Source organism: Danio rerio, chromosome 21 (assembly GCF_052040795.2).
Source record: "Danio rerio strain M-AB ecotype USA chromosome 21, GRCz13ab, whole genome shotgun sequence".
In the NCBI taxonomy this organism is placed as follows: domain Eukaryota; kingdom Metazoa; phylum Chordata; class Actinopteri; order Cypriniformes; family Danionidae; genus Danio; species Danio rerio.
In genome coordinates this window covers 49,138,038-49,154,920 of record NC_141041.1, presented here as the reverse complement: position 1 = coordinate 49,154,920, position 16,883 = coordinate 49,138,038, and the positions used below count along the sequence as shown (strand labels likewise).

Genomic DNA, 16,883 nt, shown 5'->3' with positions numbered 1-16,883 from the left:
CTCCTTCTTCCCTAAACTCAAGCGACAACTTACGAAAGCCGTGCAGGAAAAGAAAATCCGTCCGATTTTGACCGCGTTTTTGGATTTCGCCGCATTCTCACCCCATTACGAACTCGTTCCCTTCATTTTTTGGATTCTGTTTTTTGTCTTACCTGATTTCTGGAACTACTCCTACCTGGACTTGAACCCGGTCATCGAACCCGGCCGGCTCCTCCTCCTCCGCTCCGCCGATGTAACACGAAGAGCTAACCGGACAAACTGGTTGCGCCGGGAAAGCCCTCCACACGGAGGAGGCGAGCCGTCAGCCCAGCCGGCGAGCATGAAGAGGAGCGGCGCCCCGCAACGTCGCTTGAAAAAAACTAAATGCGGCCATACGTACCTCCGGCCACGTAAATCGCGGTCTCCAGAAACGTCCGCGGGGCTACGTTTTCAGAATGAGCCTGGGTTGAGTAATTCACAAGAGGGCGAATAATCTTGACTCCAGCTGAGGGTTTTAGAAAACAGACTCACTTTTTATGACGGTGATTTGGAAGACTTTTGATTTCCATTGGACTCCGCTCATGTTCACCATACAGACGTAATCTCCGGTGTAGCTCGGCTGAAGGTTTGGTATCAGTATGCCGCGTCTGGGATCCGCAGTATAATTCATCCCAGGAGGAACAGCGGATCCGTTTGTCATCTGGAGCGAAAACTCTGTCCCTGCTGGATTTGTCAGCAAGCAGTCCAGCAAGAAGCTCGAGCCTTCTTTTATGACTATAACTCGGGTTTGAGACGTAGTAAAGGCTTTGTCGGGATCTGTTTTAGAGAAACATACAGATATTTCAGCAAACTGAAAAAAAAACTGACAAGAACACCATTAAGAAGAAAGTAAAGTTAGTTGAGCACGGTGGGGCAGTGGGTAGCACAATCGCCTCACAGCAAGAAAGTTGCTGGTTCAAGCCCCAGCTAGGTCAGTTGGTGAATCTGTGTGGAGTTTGCATGTTCTCCCCGTGTTCACGTGGGTTTCCTCCGGGAGCTCCAGTTTCCCCCACAATCCAAACACATGCGCTATAGGTGAATTGGGTAAGCTAAATTGTATGTAGTATATGTGTGTGAGTGAGAGTGTATGGATGTTTCCCAGTGTTGGGTTGCAGCTGGAAGTGCATCCGCTGCGTAAAACATATGCTGAAAAAGTTGGTGGTTCATTCCGCTGTGGCGACCCCAGATTAATAAAGGGACTAAAGCTGTCTTTGGACTGCGGGGGAAACCCTTGCGAACACAAGGAGAACATGCAAACTCCACACAGAAATGCCAACTGACCCAGCCAGGGCTTGAACCAGCAACCTTCTTGCTGTGAGGTGATCGTGCTACCCTCCTAATAACCTACTATAAATGAAAGGAATTAATGTATGCTTTTTGTTTTCACAAGCTTAGGAGATGTAACATAAATTCCTCTTTTAAATAATAGGTCACCTATAGCTTTTAGTGTTCAAAATGACATCAATGTTTTCAAAGTGCACTGCGAAGGGAGCACAATTGTAAACATGAAGATCGCTAAAACTGAACTGTAAAAATACTTTGAAAGCAAATAAGAGAGATGACCTTAATGCTTTTTTATTTTTAATAATTCCAAGTTTAAATGTTGGAATGTTCTAAATGATTAGGGCATAGGGGGGATAAGTGGGAATAGAACACTGCCACGAACTCTGCTTCTAACTACATCTCCAGAGGTGTAGTTGCAAGCGCAGAAGTTTGCGACGTAGTTTGCGAATGTTTGTTGGAACGATGGATTTGGGAAACGGCAAATTAACAAACTATATTTTTAAAGACGGAACTTGTGACCTTAGTTGGCTAACGATGGTTTTGGGAAATGCACCTCTGATTAGATCTTAGTTGTTATGGACACATTTCGAAGTCTTGCTTTTAACAGAATTATCTTACCAATAAATGACTAATCTTCTGCCTAGTTATTAAGGTTGTAGTTAGGTTTAGGTATTAAGGAATTTTAGGACCCCCCCCCCCCCCACATCAAAAATAGTTTGTCATAATCAACCTGTTGAACTTTAATTTATTAAATTATTTTGTCATAATCACTGTGCCATAACTAAAGCATACGACTTACCTTTCACATATAAGTGGATCTCTGAGTAGATGTCTGTGTGGCTCCTGTAGCTGCAGCGGTATGTTCCCGTGTGCTCTGCAGTGGCTTTTTGGACGACCAGCTCGTTCTGTGAGAGGTTTTTCTGGTGTATTCTGCGCCTGGTCTTCCATATGATCTCCGCCTGTCCGTCGCAGTGCAGAACGAAGGATGTGTTTGCTGACAAAACCACCTCCGAGTCCTTCAGCGGAGTCCCGTTCAGCTTTATCACCGGTGCCGCAAACTCTGCTCAGACACACAGAGGAGGGAAAAGGCTTATGTAGAATCAGCGTTAACCTTTTCACTGATTTATTCACTCAAAAAAAAAAAAGACTTATTATTTAAAATGAGGTGAAACAACACAATTCTTAAGTTTTTTGGGGACAACTTTTCAATGGATTCTCATTGGGACAAGATGAAGGGATCGCATGGAACCCAGTATTTTCTGCAGTGTTGGTTTGCTTCTTTAAAAGTAAAACAAAAAATGTAACGTGTATTTATATAGCGTATTTAATGTGTATGGCCATACACCCAAAGCGCTTCACAATCATGAGGCTGGTCTCTCCACCCCACCCCCCGTGTGCAGCATCCACTTGGATGATTTGACGGCAGCCACAGGACAACAGTGCCAGTGCGCTCACCACACACCAGCGATAGGTGAAGTGGAGAGACAGTGACAGAGGCAATTCGCTGGATGTTGATGATTGGGAGGCCATGATGAGTAAGGAGGGAATTTGGATTACTCAATTAGCTGGATTTGGTTATTGAGGATTTGAAATAATCCAGGATCATTTCATTCTTCAAAACTTTAGAGTTGTTGTCATTGCAACAGGTCTGGAGATCATACAGCCTGATCTCACGAAAAAACGTAAGTATTTTACGTTTTGCCAGTTTCAAGAGTTCACACTTAGCTGATAATCAATAAAGCGTATTTGGCTTGCTGTCCCGGGAGAGAGCCCTGAGCTCGTAATATCCTCGAGCCCGGGGCTCCCTCCCGTTAGAAGGGCGAGAGGGGAATTCGAGGTCAGGTAGGTCTCGAGAACTCCCCTGCTTGTCACCGTGAGAAGTGTGAACTGAGGTTGTATTGGGTGATAATTTGTTTTAGTCGATTGGCTGTGGTTTATGTTTTTGGACGGTGGGAGGAAACCGGGGAACCCGGGGAAAACCCACGCGAACACGGGGAGAACATGCAAACTCCACACAGAAACACCAACCAGCCCGATGGGTTGGACTGGCGGTGTTCTTGCTGTGAGGCAACAGTGCTAGCCACTGGGCCACCGTGTCGCCCGATCAGAAAAAGTGGGAGGATGTAGGGGTGGAAAGGGGGGGACTTCAAGACGAAGATAACTGGAGTGAAAAACTCAGGGTATTTATAATGCTTCCGTAATTATCTAATAGGGCTGATTACGGAGCTAACAAGGAGCCAGCCGTGTTGATTATAAGCACGTGATCCTCTCGAAATTAGTTTATGAATAAACCACACTTAGTGGCTAATTCGTACGAGTTCAGTAGTACGAAATGGTACGATTTTAAAAAGGAGGCGTGGCACCTAACCCCACCCTTAACCCCAACCGTCATTGGGGGATAAGCAAATCGTACTAAATTGTACGAATTAGATCGTACAAATTCATACGAATTAGCCACTAAATGAAAAAGTTACGAATTGCCGTGAGATTGTGTTGGATCATACCTGCTCAGGAGCAGCAGCTTATTTCATATAAACAGGATTAGAATCGGGTGATTTTAAGCAAAGGTGATACTGAAAGTATGTATTGAATGCTGATATTTTCTGACAGTAATAACCGATAGATTATATACACTCAGGAAAATAGTGAAATAGTTAAAAATAAAAGTTAATATACAGTTGAAGTCAGAATTATTAGGCCCCTTTGATTTGTTTTTTCTTTTTTAAATATCTCCCAAATGATGTTTAACAGAGCAAAGAAATTTCCATAGCATGTCTGATAATATTTTATCTTCTGGAGAAAGTTTTATTTGTTTTATTTTGGCTAGAATAACATTTAAATAACATTTTACGGTCAAAAATATTAGCCCCTTTGAGCTATCTTTTTTTGTGATAGACTACAGAACAAACCATCATTATACAATGACTTACCTGGGTCAGTTGGCATTTCTGTGTGGAGTTTGCATGTTCTCCCTTTGTTGGCATGGGTTTTCTTCGGGTGCTCCGGTTTCCCCCACAGTCCAAACACATGCGCTATAGGGGAATTGAATTAACTGAATTGGCCGTAGTGTATAAGTGTGTGTGAATGAGTGTGTATGGGTGTTTCCCAGTACTGGGTTGCGGCTAGAAGAGCATCCGCAGCATTATACATATTGAAATGCTGGAATAGTTGGTGGTTCCTACATATATATATATATATATATATATGTTATTGCTGGCTATTTTGTTGTTGTTAAATCAATTGAGGTTTTCAAGTCATCACAGCTTAAATGAATCATTCATTCATCGGCTTAGTCCCTTTATTATTCAGGGGTCGCCACAGTGGAATGAACCGCCAACTTATCCTGCATATTTTTACCACACTCATTTATACACATACACTAACAATTTAGCTTACCCATTTCATGTATACCACATGTTTTTGGACTTGTGGGGAAACCAGAGCAAACCCACGCCAACATGTGGAGAACATGCAAACTCCACACAGAAATGCCAAGTGGCCCAGCCGGGGCTAGAAGCGGCGACCTTCTTGCAGTGAGGCAAACGTGCTACCCACTGTGCCACTGTGCTGCCCCATACATGAATCAAACTGACAAAAAAAACAACAAAGTTAAATTTGTATACCAAATATAAACTGATAGAATTATTTAAAATTAATTACCATAAAAACATCTGTTGATTTTGTCATGTTCTGCATTACGAGTGATTTATTAATTCGTTTACTAGTTCATTAATTCAGATTTCACACAGCAGTATCATCAGTAGCTTGTTTATTGAAATTTCAGAATGCCAGTTATGTTCATAACACATGCAACAGGTAATGTTAAAGTCATCAGTACAAAACAAAATCATTCAGGAAAACACAGACATGTTATATATGTGACCCCGGACACACAAAACCAGCCAAAAGGACATTATTTGGAGGGAAATGAGATTTAGAAATCATCTGAAAGTTGAATAAATAAACTTTCTGTATGACAATACTTGGCTGAGAGACAATCTGGAATATGGAGGATTAAAATAATCTACATATTGAGTCAATTTCCTTTAAAGTTGTTTAAATTAATCTATCAGCAATGAATATTACTAATCAAAAATTAAAATTTGATTTATTTATGGAAGACCATGTACAAAATGTAATCATAGAACGTGATGTTAAAGTCAGCAGAACCGGAAGCTGCTGAGTCTTTTATTTCAGTATGTTCATGCACTTCCAACTGAAACTGAATATTGAGTAGGGGGCAGGGCTTTCTTGTGCATCATTACCTCATAGCATTCTAACAATAAGAGGGGCGTGGCTAAAAATATTGTGGCTGAAGTGTCAAACTGACTTCATTAGAGAAGAAGCCAATCCAAATACAGACCACAGAACCAGCCCCAAGGATACTTTTGAAGGGGGGAATATGTAATCATGGTAAATAATATTTAGTAAATATTGTGTAAACCGGAAGCTGCTGAGTCTTATTTAAGTATGTTCATGCACTTCTAAATGAAACTGAATATTGAGTAGGGGGCGGTGCTTTCTTGTGCATCGTTCTCTCATAGCAAACTAGCAGCAAGAGGGGCGTGGCTAAAAATATTGTGGCTGAAGTGTCAAGCTGACATCATCAACGAAGCAGCCAATCCAAACACAGACCACAAGACCAGCTCTAATGATACTTTTGAAGGGGAAAATATGTAATCATGGGAAATAATATTTAGTAAATATCGTGTGAACCGGAAGCTGCTCAGTCTTTTATTAGAGTATGCTGATGTACTTTCAACTGAAACTGAATATTGAGTAGGGGGCGGGGCTTTCTTGTGCATCATTCCCTCATAGCAAACTAACAGTAAGAGGGGGCGTGGCAAAAAAAAAATATTGTGGCTGACGTGTCAAACTGACATCATCAGAGAAGGAGCCAATCCAGACACAGAAGCAGATGATCAGACTTTGATTGACGATAACCAAAACAAACTATTAACTAATAGCACATTATAACAGTTCACCTGAAGAATAACAATGTGCACTAACAAAATAAACATTAGTTGCATCCCAAATTACACACTATGCATGTAGTGTAAAGTTTATTGTCATCACAAATTAAATAATACTAAGGTTATTTTTTTACTAAACGAATTACTTAACAGATTTAATGGTTGCCAAATTAGGGAAATAAATAGTATCTATCATGAGTACAACCGTATTTATCATTCTGGATGCGGCATAATCACTTCTATGAACTAAATTTGCTTTCAAAATCCAAAATAAGGAAGGAAAGCCAACCTTAGCATCTCATAGCTCCGCCCCTTAACCAGTAGCTCCGCCCCTGCGACTGTTGTAAAGTGTTCAACATTACACCTTTATCTTTATCTCTTGGTTAGGTGCATGATCTGGGTATTTAAGTGCACTTACTCTTTTTAGAATTTTGAATGTGCTTCTTATATTATTTGTACAATAGAATAAGTATGCAATTTGGGATGCACCAATTATAGGTTTTGATTTCAAAATATATTCCCATGATTTTTGGCATAAAAGAAAAATCAGTCATTTTAACTCATACAATATATTGTTGGCCAACTTACAGAGGTCCTATTATGCCAAAAACAGTTCTACAGTGGGTTTAAACACAGTTATCTGGCAATAATCTTTGAATATAACCAGATTCTAATGGTAAAAATTAATATTTAAAAAAAAAAAAGTTGATGAAAACAGTCTGCAGAAACCCTGATTGACATTCTCCCTTTGTAACCCTTGTTTCCCTTTGGGGGAAAGCCCCGCCCACTAGTGACCGTCTCTCCCTCATTAGCATAAGATGACAGTCTTGTTTTGAATCTGCCACTATGCTGACAAACAGGCATTTATAGCTCCGCCCTATTTGAACAGATCTCATTTGAGTTTAAAGCGACAGTCACCAAAATTAGGATCAAAGCCCAAAAGGGTCAGTTTCAGAGAGCTTTAAAACATCATTTGTGAGGTATTTTGAGCTGAAACCTCACTTTCTCTAGGGACTATTTTACATCTTGTAAAGAGGTCCCCTTTAAAACAGGGTTTGTAATCCAGAGTTACATATAAGAGAGTACAAAAACACATTTACGAGCAAAGATATTTACTTGATTTAATGCTTAGCTAAATTATTATTATTATTATAAGTGCTCTGTTGTTAGTACTGCATCATGCATTTAGATAACCCTTTGTGTACTGTTCAAATGGACTATTTTTTCATTATGTTGGGGGCTGTTTTTGCCCCATTGACTTCCATTATAATCACATTTTTGGATTGCAAAGCAATGGCAGCATATAATCATGACATTCTTAATTGTTGCTGGTTTTCCCTGTTGGGAGGAGGTCAAATGTGTCAGTTTTAAGGTTGATCATCAGTTGTCAGCATTAACCCTTTAGATAGGCCCAAGCAAAGGAGTTTCTGGCTTTTATATGGAGTTCAGTGGAGTAAAACACTGTGTTTACTGAGTTATGAGTAGGCCCACACGGAGTCTGCGTGCGCAGAATTCTGCAGATTTTTAACCCATCTTTGATTCTGTTTATTTACTTGTGTAAATGTGTGTATAATTTAAATTTATGCAGTTCTTTAATTAATTATATAAATATTATTGATTAATATGAAAATGTTCATATGATTTATTTACAATACAATTTGTAAAGTGATCTTTTCTGTCTTTTAGTAGATATGTTATATGAGAGACTTGCTTTGTTTACCAAATAAACGGGATCTAATGGTATTTGCATTGTAAACATTAAATAAAAGTTAAAAAGGCATCACATTTTATTAATATATTAAGGTTTTAGTTATGATGCTGATTTTTAACACAACTCTGTGCAGAAATAGCAAAAAATGTCCACAGATTCTGTCTGGCCCTAGTTATGAGAGATGAGCTGCTTGTTTTGCCTTTGTCAAACATTGAGGTAAGTATGTAAAGGTCTTTCACACACTCTCTCACACACACACATACACTATATTCCATATAAAAGCCAGAAACTAAGCTTTTCTTGCATTGCAACTGATGACCAACAGTCAAATTTGTAATGCTTGATTATACGCCGTCATGCCTTTGCAATCAAAAAATGTGATTATAATGGAAGTCAATGGGGTCAAAACAGTCCCAAACATAACGAATGGGTAGTAAATTTGCCCAGAGTGATGAGATTTAAAATATATATATACAGTTGAAGTCAAAATTATTAGCCCACCCTTGATTTATTTCACTTTTTTAAATATTTCCGAAATGATGTTTAACAGAGCAAGGAAATGTTCACAGTATGTCTGATAATATTTTTTCTTCTGCAGAAAGTCTTATTTGTTTTATTTCAGCTGGAATAAAAGCAGTTTTTAATTTTTTTAAAGCCATTTTAGGACAAAATTAGTCCCTTTAAGCTATATATTTTTAGATAGTCTACAGAACAAACCATCTAACCTGCCTAGTTAACCTAAATAACCTAGTGAAGCCTTTAAATGTCACTTTAAGCTGTATAAAAGTGTCTTGAAGAATATCTAGTAAAATATTACTACTGTCATCATGGCAAAGATAAAATAAATCAGTTATTAGAGATGATTTATTAAAACTATTACATGTAGAAATGTTGTAAAAACCTTCTCTCCGATAAACAGAAATTGGGGGAAAATTAAACAGGGAGGCAAATAATTCGGGGGGGCTAATAATTCTGACTTCAACTGTATATTCCAAAGCATTTTCCCAAAATACGTGTCACCAAAATCACCAAAAATCATTCCATTTGCTGAAACACAGAGAAAGCCGTGGCCAAATTAAGACTCAAAATCACCCGGAGCGGATGCAACAACACCCCTGCCAGCACACAAGGGATGTGGTGCATTTATTTGCGCTGTCTCTTGGCGGCGTCCTGCACTGCGCCGGCGATGCGGGACACTTGCAGAAGCAGCGCCTGATGATTCTCCACCAGGAGGCTCTGCAGACGGGCCATGCTCTGCAGATGCTGGAGCTGCTGTTCGCCCTGCACACTGGAGGCCCGCAGAACCTTCAGCACCTCCGCTTGGACTCCCAAAACCTCCTTATTCTCCTGCAGCAGCTGATTCAGGATCTTCAACATCTCTCCAAACCAGCTCCTGGTGTCCTGCTGCTCCTGGATCAGCTGTGCCAGCGAATGCTTCAGATCCTCCAGTCCACAGCAGGCCGAAGACGCTGGCGTCTGCGGCGGATCCGTGCTGCTCTTTTCCAAGTGACTCATTGTCATATCATAGGGGCTGATTAGCTCTTCGTTTGCTAAAGGGAGCACACATAATAATGGCAAGCTTCAAACATTTCCCCTCAAACAAAGATTTTACAGGTGAAGTCAAAATTATTAGCCCAAAATTCAGGAATTTCCTAAATGATGTTAAACAGAGCAAGGAATTTTACACAGTATTTCCTATAAAATATTTTTTTCTGATGAAAGGGGATTTATTTGGGCTAGAATGAAAGAAGATTTAAATATCACAACCCAGGCTCACTCTGAAAACGTACCCCTGTATACATTTCTGGAGAGCACCAAATACGTCCCAGGAGCTACGTTTTTTGCAGTTTTTGTTTTCGTGAATCCACCAGAGGCCGCTGTGTACGCTTTTTCAGATCTCAAATTTCTCTCGCGAGTTGAATTTGCGCCTCCTGTTCTCGCGTAAATCCACCAGAGGCCGCTGTCGACTAAGTGACAGATGTCCTTCTTCCCTAAACCCAACCAATAGTGTTTTCAAAAGCACAGATTGACGTGTTCACCCCCTTCCATAAACACAACCAACAATTTTAAAAAGCAATCCAGAAAAAGAAAAGCCCTCGCCTGATTTTTACCACGTTTTCAGATTTTATCACATTCTCACCCTGTTATTTACTTGTTTATTTATTTATTTATTTTTTGGCTTTTGTTTTTGTCTAAATAGCTTTCTTGAACTGTTCTTCACCAGACTCGAACGCCTTCGTCGTGGTTAACTCCTCTCTGCATCTCAAGTTCATCGACGTACGAGCTGAGCTACTGAGCAAACTGGTAACAGCTAAATCTAGACAAATATTATTTACTGTCATCAAGGCAAAGATAAAATAAATCAGTTATTAGAAATGAGTTATTGAAACTATTATGATTAGAAATGCGTGGAAAATCTTTCTGTTAAACAGAAATTGGGGAACAACAATATACAGGAAGGCTAATAATTCTGACTTCAGCTGTATACTGCTATACTGTTCTAGTCTACCTTTCAGAGTTTAGGTTCAGACCAAGTCAAAGACACAGAGATAAGCTAATCTTCACTACCCAGCGAGCACCCTGACATCAAAACAACATCAAATTGATGTCAAAGAAACACGTCTGGAATACAAAACGAATTTTGATGATTGTTTTTTGAGTATTATAATATAAGAAAAGTTTGTACATTTAAAAGTTACTCACGAATGAAGAGTTTAGATGCAAAAACCGTCTGAAATTAGGGTTTTTCCTTTTCCTTATGTTTAGTTATTTCACTTTAGCCGGTTCATTTCACTGTGGCGACCTTAGATTAATAAAGGGACTAAGCTAAATAGAAAATGAATGAATATTTCACTTTAAAGGCAATGCAAATAACCTATTCTCTTGCACTAAGAGTAATTATTACTTAAACTACACACAACAGCCTGATAAAAATGCTCATTTTAGATGAAAATTTTAGACGGCACTTAGAGGATTTCGCATCTGAGCTCTTGATGATCTCGATTTGCATGTAAACACTCATGATGTCAAAACGACACTAAATTGACATCATGACGTCTAAAAAACACGTGTGAAATGCAAATCTAAATTTTGATGTCAAAACCTTGACGTCTATTTGACGTCCGCACATTGACGGCTTTTTAGGCACCAATATAACAACACAAAAAGTACAAAAATATACAAAAAAATGTTGCTCATCTGAAAGCTTCAACTACAAATGACAAATTTGAACTGGATTTTGTATCCCTGTAATGCACGTAAACTACCTTGACGTCAAAACGACATCAAATTAACATCTAACGGTGTCAAATCAATAGCATGACAGCCCTGCAGTCGATTTTTGATAATCAATCCACTGCAACTAACACTATTGCTGTGTCATTAATCTAGTGAGGTTGCACTCCAATGGAAGAAGAATTGAAAAGCTGATGGCTGTTTAATTGCATGTTTTTTAATGGAACTTATAAATATTATTTTTTATCTACTGCAATTTATGGACAAAATATGGTCATTCTAATAGTTTATTAACATATATGATTGTTTTGGAAATCACCAGGCGATCCCCCTTATTGTCTCGCGACCCCCACTTTGAGAACCACTGATTTACAACACCAACCAAGACTATATATCACTTCAAACTATTTCAAAATGTAAATAAAAAGTCTCTTTTAAAAACTTTTCAACATCAAAAAGTGTTGTAGGAAAGATCAAGACTCTATAATGCAATTCAAAAGCATAAACAAAAGAAAAGAAACTCAGAAAACTGTCAATTTACAGAAAAAAATCATATTAATAAAAAAAGCTGATTAAATCATGTCAGATGTTCAATGTTTTGAAGATCTGCAGTATCTCTTTTGAAAAACATGCATTCATAGACTTATTTTAATATAAAATACAGCAGATCACGCATCAGCAACACTTAACATGTTGATCTGATAAAAAGCGTAACGTGCAAACGTCTAAGGCGGCCGAGAAATAGCGGAAATTGTGAGACACGACTTTTGGATCAGTGTTTTTGTGCAACGGCGCAGGGTCTTGTCACAATTTTTTAAAGAAGGGGCCCTAAACCTTATTTTTAACTTTAGAAAAGGGAAACGAGAGCGAGCCTAAAATGTTAGTGTCTGAGGGAAGGGGGGGGGGGGACGTCTGATTTCAGCAGCCCCTTAAACTGGCTCCCTCAGGAAACACATTGCACCGGTGGCCCATTGCACACACAGCCACATCCCAGGGGTCTGTTTCCCATTCCCACTTTCACTTCTGCTTTGTGTCAAACAGGACACACCAAAAGCAAAGACAGGCCTGTTACAACCCTGACCATTAAAGCCACAAATATAACACACCTGCCCAAAACTGCAAGTGTTTTCCATGCACACAATACATGCACTGTATTCCTCATAGCTGGTGTTAGTTAATACGGGATTGTTGTTATTGAATACATATTTTCATGATTGTTTGTAACACTGTACACTCTTATAATATTACATGTGCTGTTGTTTGTTCAAACTACCTATTTATAATGAGCTAAAGTAACACAATCATTGCAGGTTTTGTGGAATAACGTAATTGTTTTGTGTTCAATCAACTTTCAGTTTAATTTGTAAAAACATTTAAGTTAACTTAATTGATTTATGTTGAGACAACATGAAATAATTGTGTGGCTTACAGTGTAGTATTTTTCAGGGCCAACCTAATTGTTTTATGGTCAATCCACTTAAATTTGTAAAAACCACACTGGAAAAAAACTAACTTGACTCAACTTAAAATTTTAAAGCAACAAACTTCAGGACATTTACTCAACTTTAATCGAGTCAACTGTAGTGATTGGGTTGAAAGTTGAGTCAACTTAAGAATGTCCTGAAGTGTGTTGCCTTAAAACTTTGCTGAGTCAACTTTGTTTGTTTGTTTTTACAGAGTAGTAAGTTAACTTCATTCCTTCACGTTGTCCCAACACAAATCGATTGTGTGGAACCCAGCTTTAAAAAATGACACACTGTAAAAAAAGAGTTAGTTGACTTTACTTAAAATAAGTGAGTAAACATGTTGCTTTTACAGCGATTAGTTGACTTTACTTAAAATAAGTGAGTAAACCTGTTGCTTTTACAGCGATTAGTTGTCTTTACTTAAAATAACTGAGTAAACCTGCTGCTTTTACAGCGATTAGTTGACTTTACTTAAAATAACTGAGTAAACCTGCTGCTTTTACAGCGATTAGTTGACTTTACTTAAAATAACTGAGTAAACCTGCTGCTTTCATACCCATTAGTTGACTTTACTTCAATAAAGGGAGTAAACCTGCTGCTTTTAAAGCGATTAGTTGACTTTACTTAAAATAACTGAGTAAACCTGCTGCTTTTACAGCGATTAGTTGACTTTACTTAAAATAAGTGAATAAACCTGCTGCTTTTACAGCGATTAGTTGACTTTACTTAAAATAAGTGAATAAACCTGTTGCTTTTAAAGCAATTAGATGACTACTTAAAATAAGTGAGTAAACCTGCTGCTTTTAAAGCAATTAGATGACTACTTAAAATAAGTGAGTAAACCTGCTGCTTTTAAAGCAATTAGATGACTACTTAAAATAAGTTAGTAGACCTGTTGCTTTTAAAGCGATTAGTATTTTTTTACAGTGCAGAAATGGCAAAAGTCATCAGTTTATGTTACCCTAACTTATTTTAGTAATTTTATCAGTCCTGCAAAGTTTAACTGTTTGATTGATATAAGTTGAGATGACTAGAAAAGTTAATTTAATTGAGCAAAAGAAAAAAGAATAATAATGGTGTACACTTATATTAATTGATCAAAATGCATAAATTTTTTGTAGTTTTGATTAAATAAACTAAAAATGCCAAACTCTGATGAAATCCACACTGTAAAAAGTGAATGGCTACTGAAAATAGGAAGCAAACCTGTTGCTACTTGGAACTTTTTAGTTGACTTAAACTATTTTTTATAATAATTTTTAAAAAATATCTATTTTTCATGCAAACAATACATTCACAGTATTCTTCATCCCTGGTGTTAAACAATATGCTCTGGGATTGTTGTTATTGAAGACATATTTTTACGATTTTTGAGTAACACTGTACACACTCAAAACATTACATTTGCTGTTTGTTCAAACTATCTATTTAAATTAAGCTGAAACAACCCAGTTCTCTACACTGAACTCTACACTCAAAGTCAACTAATCGCTATAAAAGCAGCAGGTTTACTCTTTAATTTTAAGTAAAGTCAACTAATCGCTGTAAAAGCAACAGGTTTACTCTTTAATTTTAAGTAAAGTCACCTAATCGCTGTAAAAGCAGCAGGTTTACTCTTTAATTTTAAGTAAAGTCAACTAATCGCTGTAAAAGCAGCAGGTTTACTCACTTATTTTAAGTAAAGTCAACTAATCGCTGTAAAAGCAGCAGGTTTACTCTTTAATTTTAAGTAAAGTCAACTAATCGCTGTAAAAGCAGCAGGTTTACTCTTTAATTTTAAGTAAAGTCAACTAATCGCTGTAAAAGCAGCAGGTTTACTCAGTTATTTTAAGTAAAGTCAACTAATCGCTGTAAAAGCAGCAGGTTTACTCAGTTATTTTAAGTAAAGTCAACTAATCGCTGTAAAAGCAGCAGGTTTACTCTCTTATTTTAAGTAAAGTCAACTAATCGCTTTAAAAGCAACAGGTTTACTCACTTTTTTAAGTCAACTACACTGTATAAGAAGTTTACTCAACTTAAATTTTTAAGGCAACCAACTTCAATCAACTAATGGCTTTAAATGAAACAGGTTTGCTCACTTTTTTAATTCAAGTCAACTAATCAATTTAATGGGGCGACACGGTGAGAAGCAAGAAGCAAGAAGGTCGCTGGTTGGAGCCTCGGCTGGGTCAGTTGGCATTTCTGTGTGGAGTTTGCATGTTCTCTCCGTGTTGGCGTAGGTTTCCTCCGGGTGCACCAGTTTCCCCGACAAGTAAAAGACATGCAGTACAGGTGAATTGAGTAGGCTAAATTGTCCGTAGTGTGTGTGTGTGAATGAGTGTGAATGGATGTTTCCCTGTGATGCGTTGCGGCTGAAAGGGCATCCGCTGCATAAAAATGTGCTGGATAAGTTTTGGTTTATTCCGCTGTGGCGACCCCGGATTAATAAAGTGATTAAGCCGAAAAGAAAATGAATGAATAATCACTTTAATTAAAAGAAAATGAAGTAAACCCACTGCTTTTAAAGCAATTAGTTGACTTAACTTAAAAAAGTAAGTAAACTAGTTGCTTTTCAAAAGTCAACTAATAGCTTTAAAAAGCAACATGTTACCTGTTAACTAATTACCTGTAATACAAAAAAAAAAAAACATGAAAACTATTGTGTAAACATTTTTTTAAATGCCAAAAAATAGGTTTATCCAAAAAAATAAGAAAGAAATAATAATTTTGGCTAAAATTAACTCTAAATACATGCATGCATATGGAAAACAAATTATACATAGAGGTATACAGAAGTATACAAAACTTAAATTTTGCTGAGCTGATTGAATTTTAAAATAAATGAATATGGTAAATAATGGAACAAGGCATATCATAAAATAGAGCCGATTTTGCCTTTAACAACTGGACATTACACATCTTGTAGAAGCCTTCATCATCTGCTTGACATGTAGTCTTGCATAGAACATAATGCATAATTGAGTATAGAAGATCTAACTGTACACACACACACACACACACACACACTATATATATATATATAGTTGAAGTCAGAATTATTAGCCCTCCTGCATTATTAGCCCCTCCTGTATATCTTTTTTATCAGTTTTTATTTACTGTAAAGATTTTTTCAACACATTTCTAAACATAATATTTTAATAACTCATTTCTAAGATTTCTTTTATCTTTGCTATGATGACAGTAAATAATATTTGACTAGATGTTCTTCAAGATACTAGTATTCAGCTTAAAGTGACATTTAAAGGCTTCACTAGGAACGTTGGCGTATAACGGTGGTTGGTTCTGTAGGCAATCCATATCCATAATAACACATATTGCTTAAGGGGGCTAATAATATTGACCTTAAAATGGGTTTAAAACAATTAAAAACTGCTGAAATAAAATCAATAAGACTTTCTCCAGAAGAAGAAAAACCCTTACAGGAAATACTGTGTAAAATTCCTTGCTCTGTTAAACATCATTTGGGAAATATTGGAAAAAGAAATTCACAGGAGGGTGAATAATTGCGACTGTATATTTGTCAGTACAGAAATAGGATTAAACTCACCTTTGGCCATACAGGTCAGCACTGCAATGATGAGAGCGACACAGAGCATCATTTTGGCTGGTAAACACCGTGATCTGCTCGTCTGAAAAATTGTGAGGAAACTGGCTAAGGTGTAAAGACACAATCCACTTAACCTCGCGCATTTAAACTTCCTCTCCAGACTGCTGAACTTTGTGTCCGTTGAGAAATCAACACTGCCTCTTTTTTTTTTTGGTACCAACCGTTTCTTTCCGTCCATCAGATGCAAGATGGATTTTAACCAATCGTTATTTTGCATTTGTTTAAACTAGCAAGGACATTTCGAAAAGTGTGTACCATTAAATGTACAGTTAAAGTCAGAAATATTAACCCTCCTTTGTCAAAAATTTTCACAAATGATGTTAAACAGATTTAGGAATTGTTCACAGTATCTCCAATAATATGTTTTCCTCTGGAGAAAGTCTTTTTTTTATTTTGGCTAGAGTGAAAGCTGTTTAAAAAAATAAAACCATTTTAAGGTCAATATTATTAGCCCCCTTAAGCAATATTTGTTTTTGATAGTCTACAGAACAATCCACTGTTATACAATGACTTGCCTAAAAACTCTGAAATCAAGAAGCATTTTCTAGACAAGCTAAACATGCTGTCCTTGTTTTCAGAAATAATATGCC

The 16,883-nt window shown here is 37.4% G+C and overlaps 1 protein-coding gene and 1 long non-coding RNA gene across 6 annotated transcripts in view; one reads left to right on the top strand and one right to left on the bottom strand.

The window, feature by feature from the left end:
* The window catches only part of csf1rb (colony stimulating factor 1 receptor, b), a 39,421-nt gene extending 23,085 nt beyond the window's left edge, over positions 1 to 16,336 (bottom strand). Inside the window, exons 1-3 of one of the 3 annotated variants that reach the window (XM_087301898.1) lie at positions 16,234 to 16,336; positions 2,102 to 2,362; positions 511 to 795 (exon numbers count right to left, since the gene is read on the bottom strand). In XM_087301898.1, the coding sequence (XP_087158024.1) occupies positions 511 to 795; positions 2,102 to 2,362; positions 16,234 to 16,285 (598 nt within the window). In that variant the 5' untranslated portion in view covers positions 16,286 to 16,336. Of the gene's footprint in view, positions 1 to 510; positions 796 to 2,101; positions 2,363 to 4,232; positions 4,330 to 4,698; positions 4,891 to 16,233 lie in introns of those variants that run through there. The other 2 variants (XM_087301899.1, XM_087301900.1) reach the window with 2 other exon arrangements.
* LOC147832040 (uncharacterized) lies at positions 2,573 to 6,406 on the top strand. 3 transcript variants are annotated; one of them, XR_015520774.1, is made up of 3 exons: positions 2,573 to 4,254; positions 4,799 to 5,729; positions 6,003 to 6,406. It is a non-coding gene; the product is annotated as an uncharacterized LOC147832040 (long non-coding RNA). The 3 variants fall into 3 exon arrangements; XR_015520776.1 differs by having other exon boundaries at positions 4,027 to 4,259; positions 5,005 to 5,729; XR_015520775.1 differs by having other exon boundaries at positions 4,027 to 4,259.
* Positions 16,337 to 16,883: the final 547 nt, after the last annotated feature.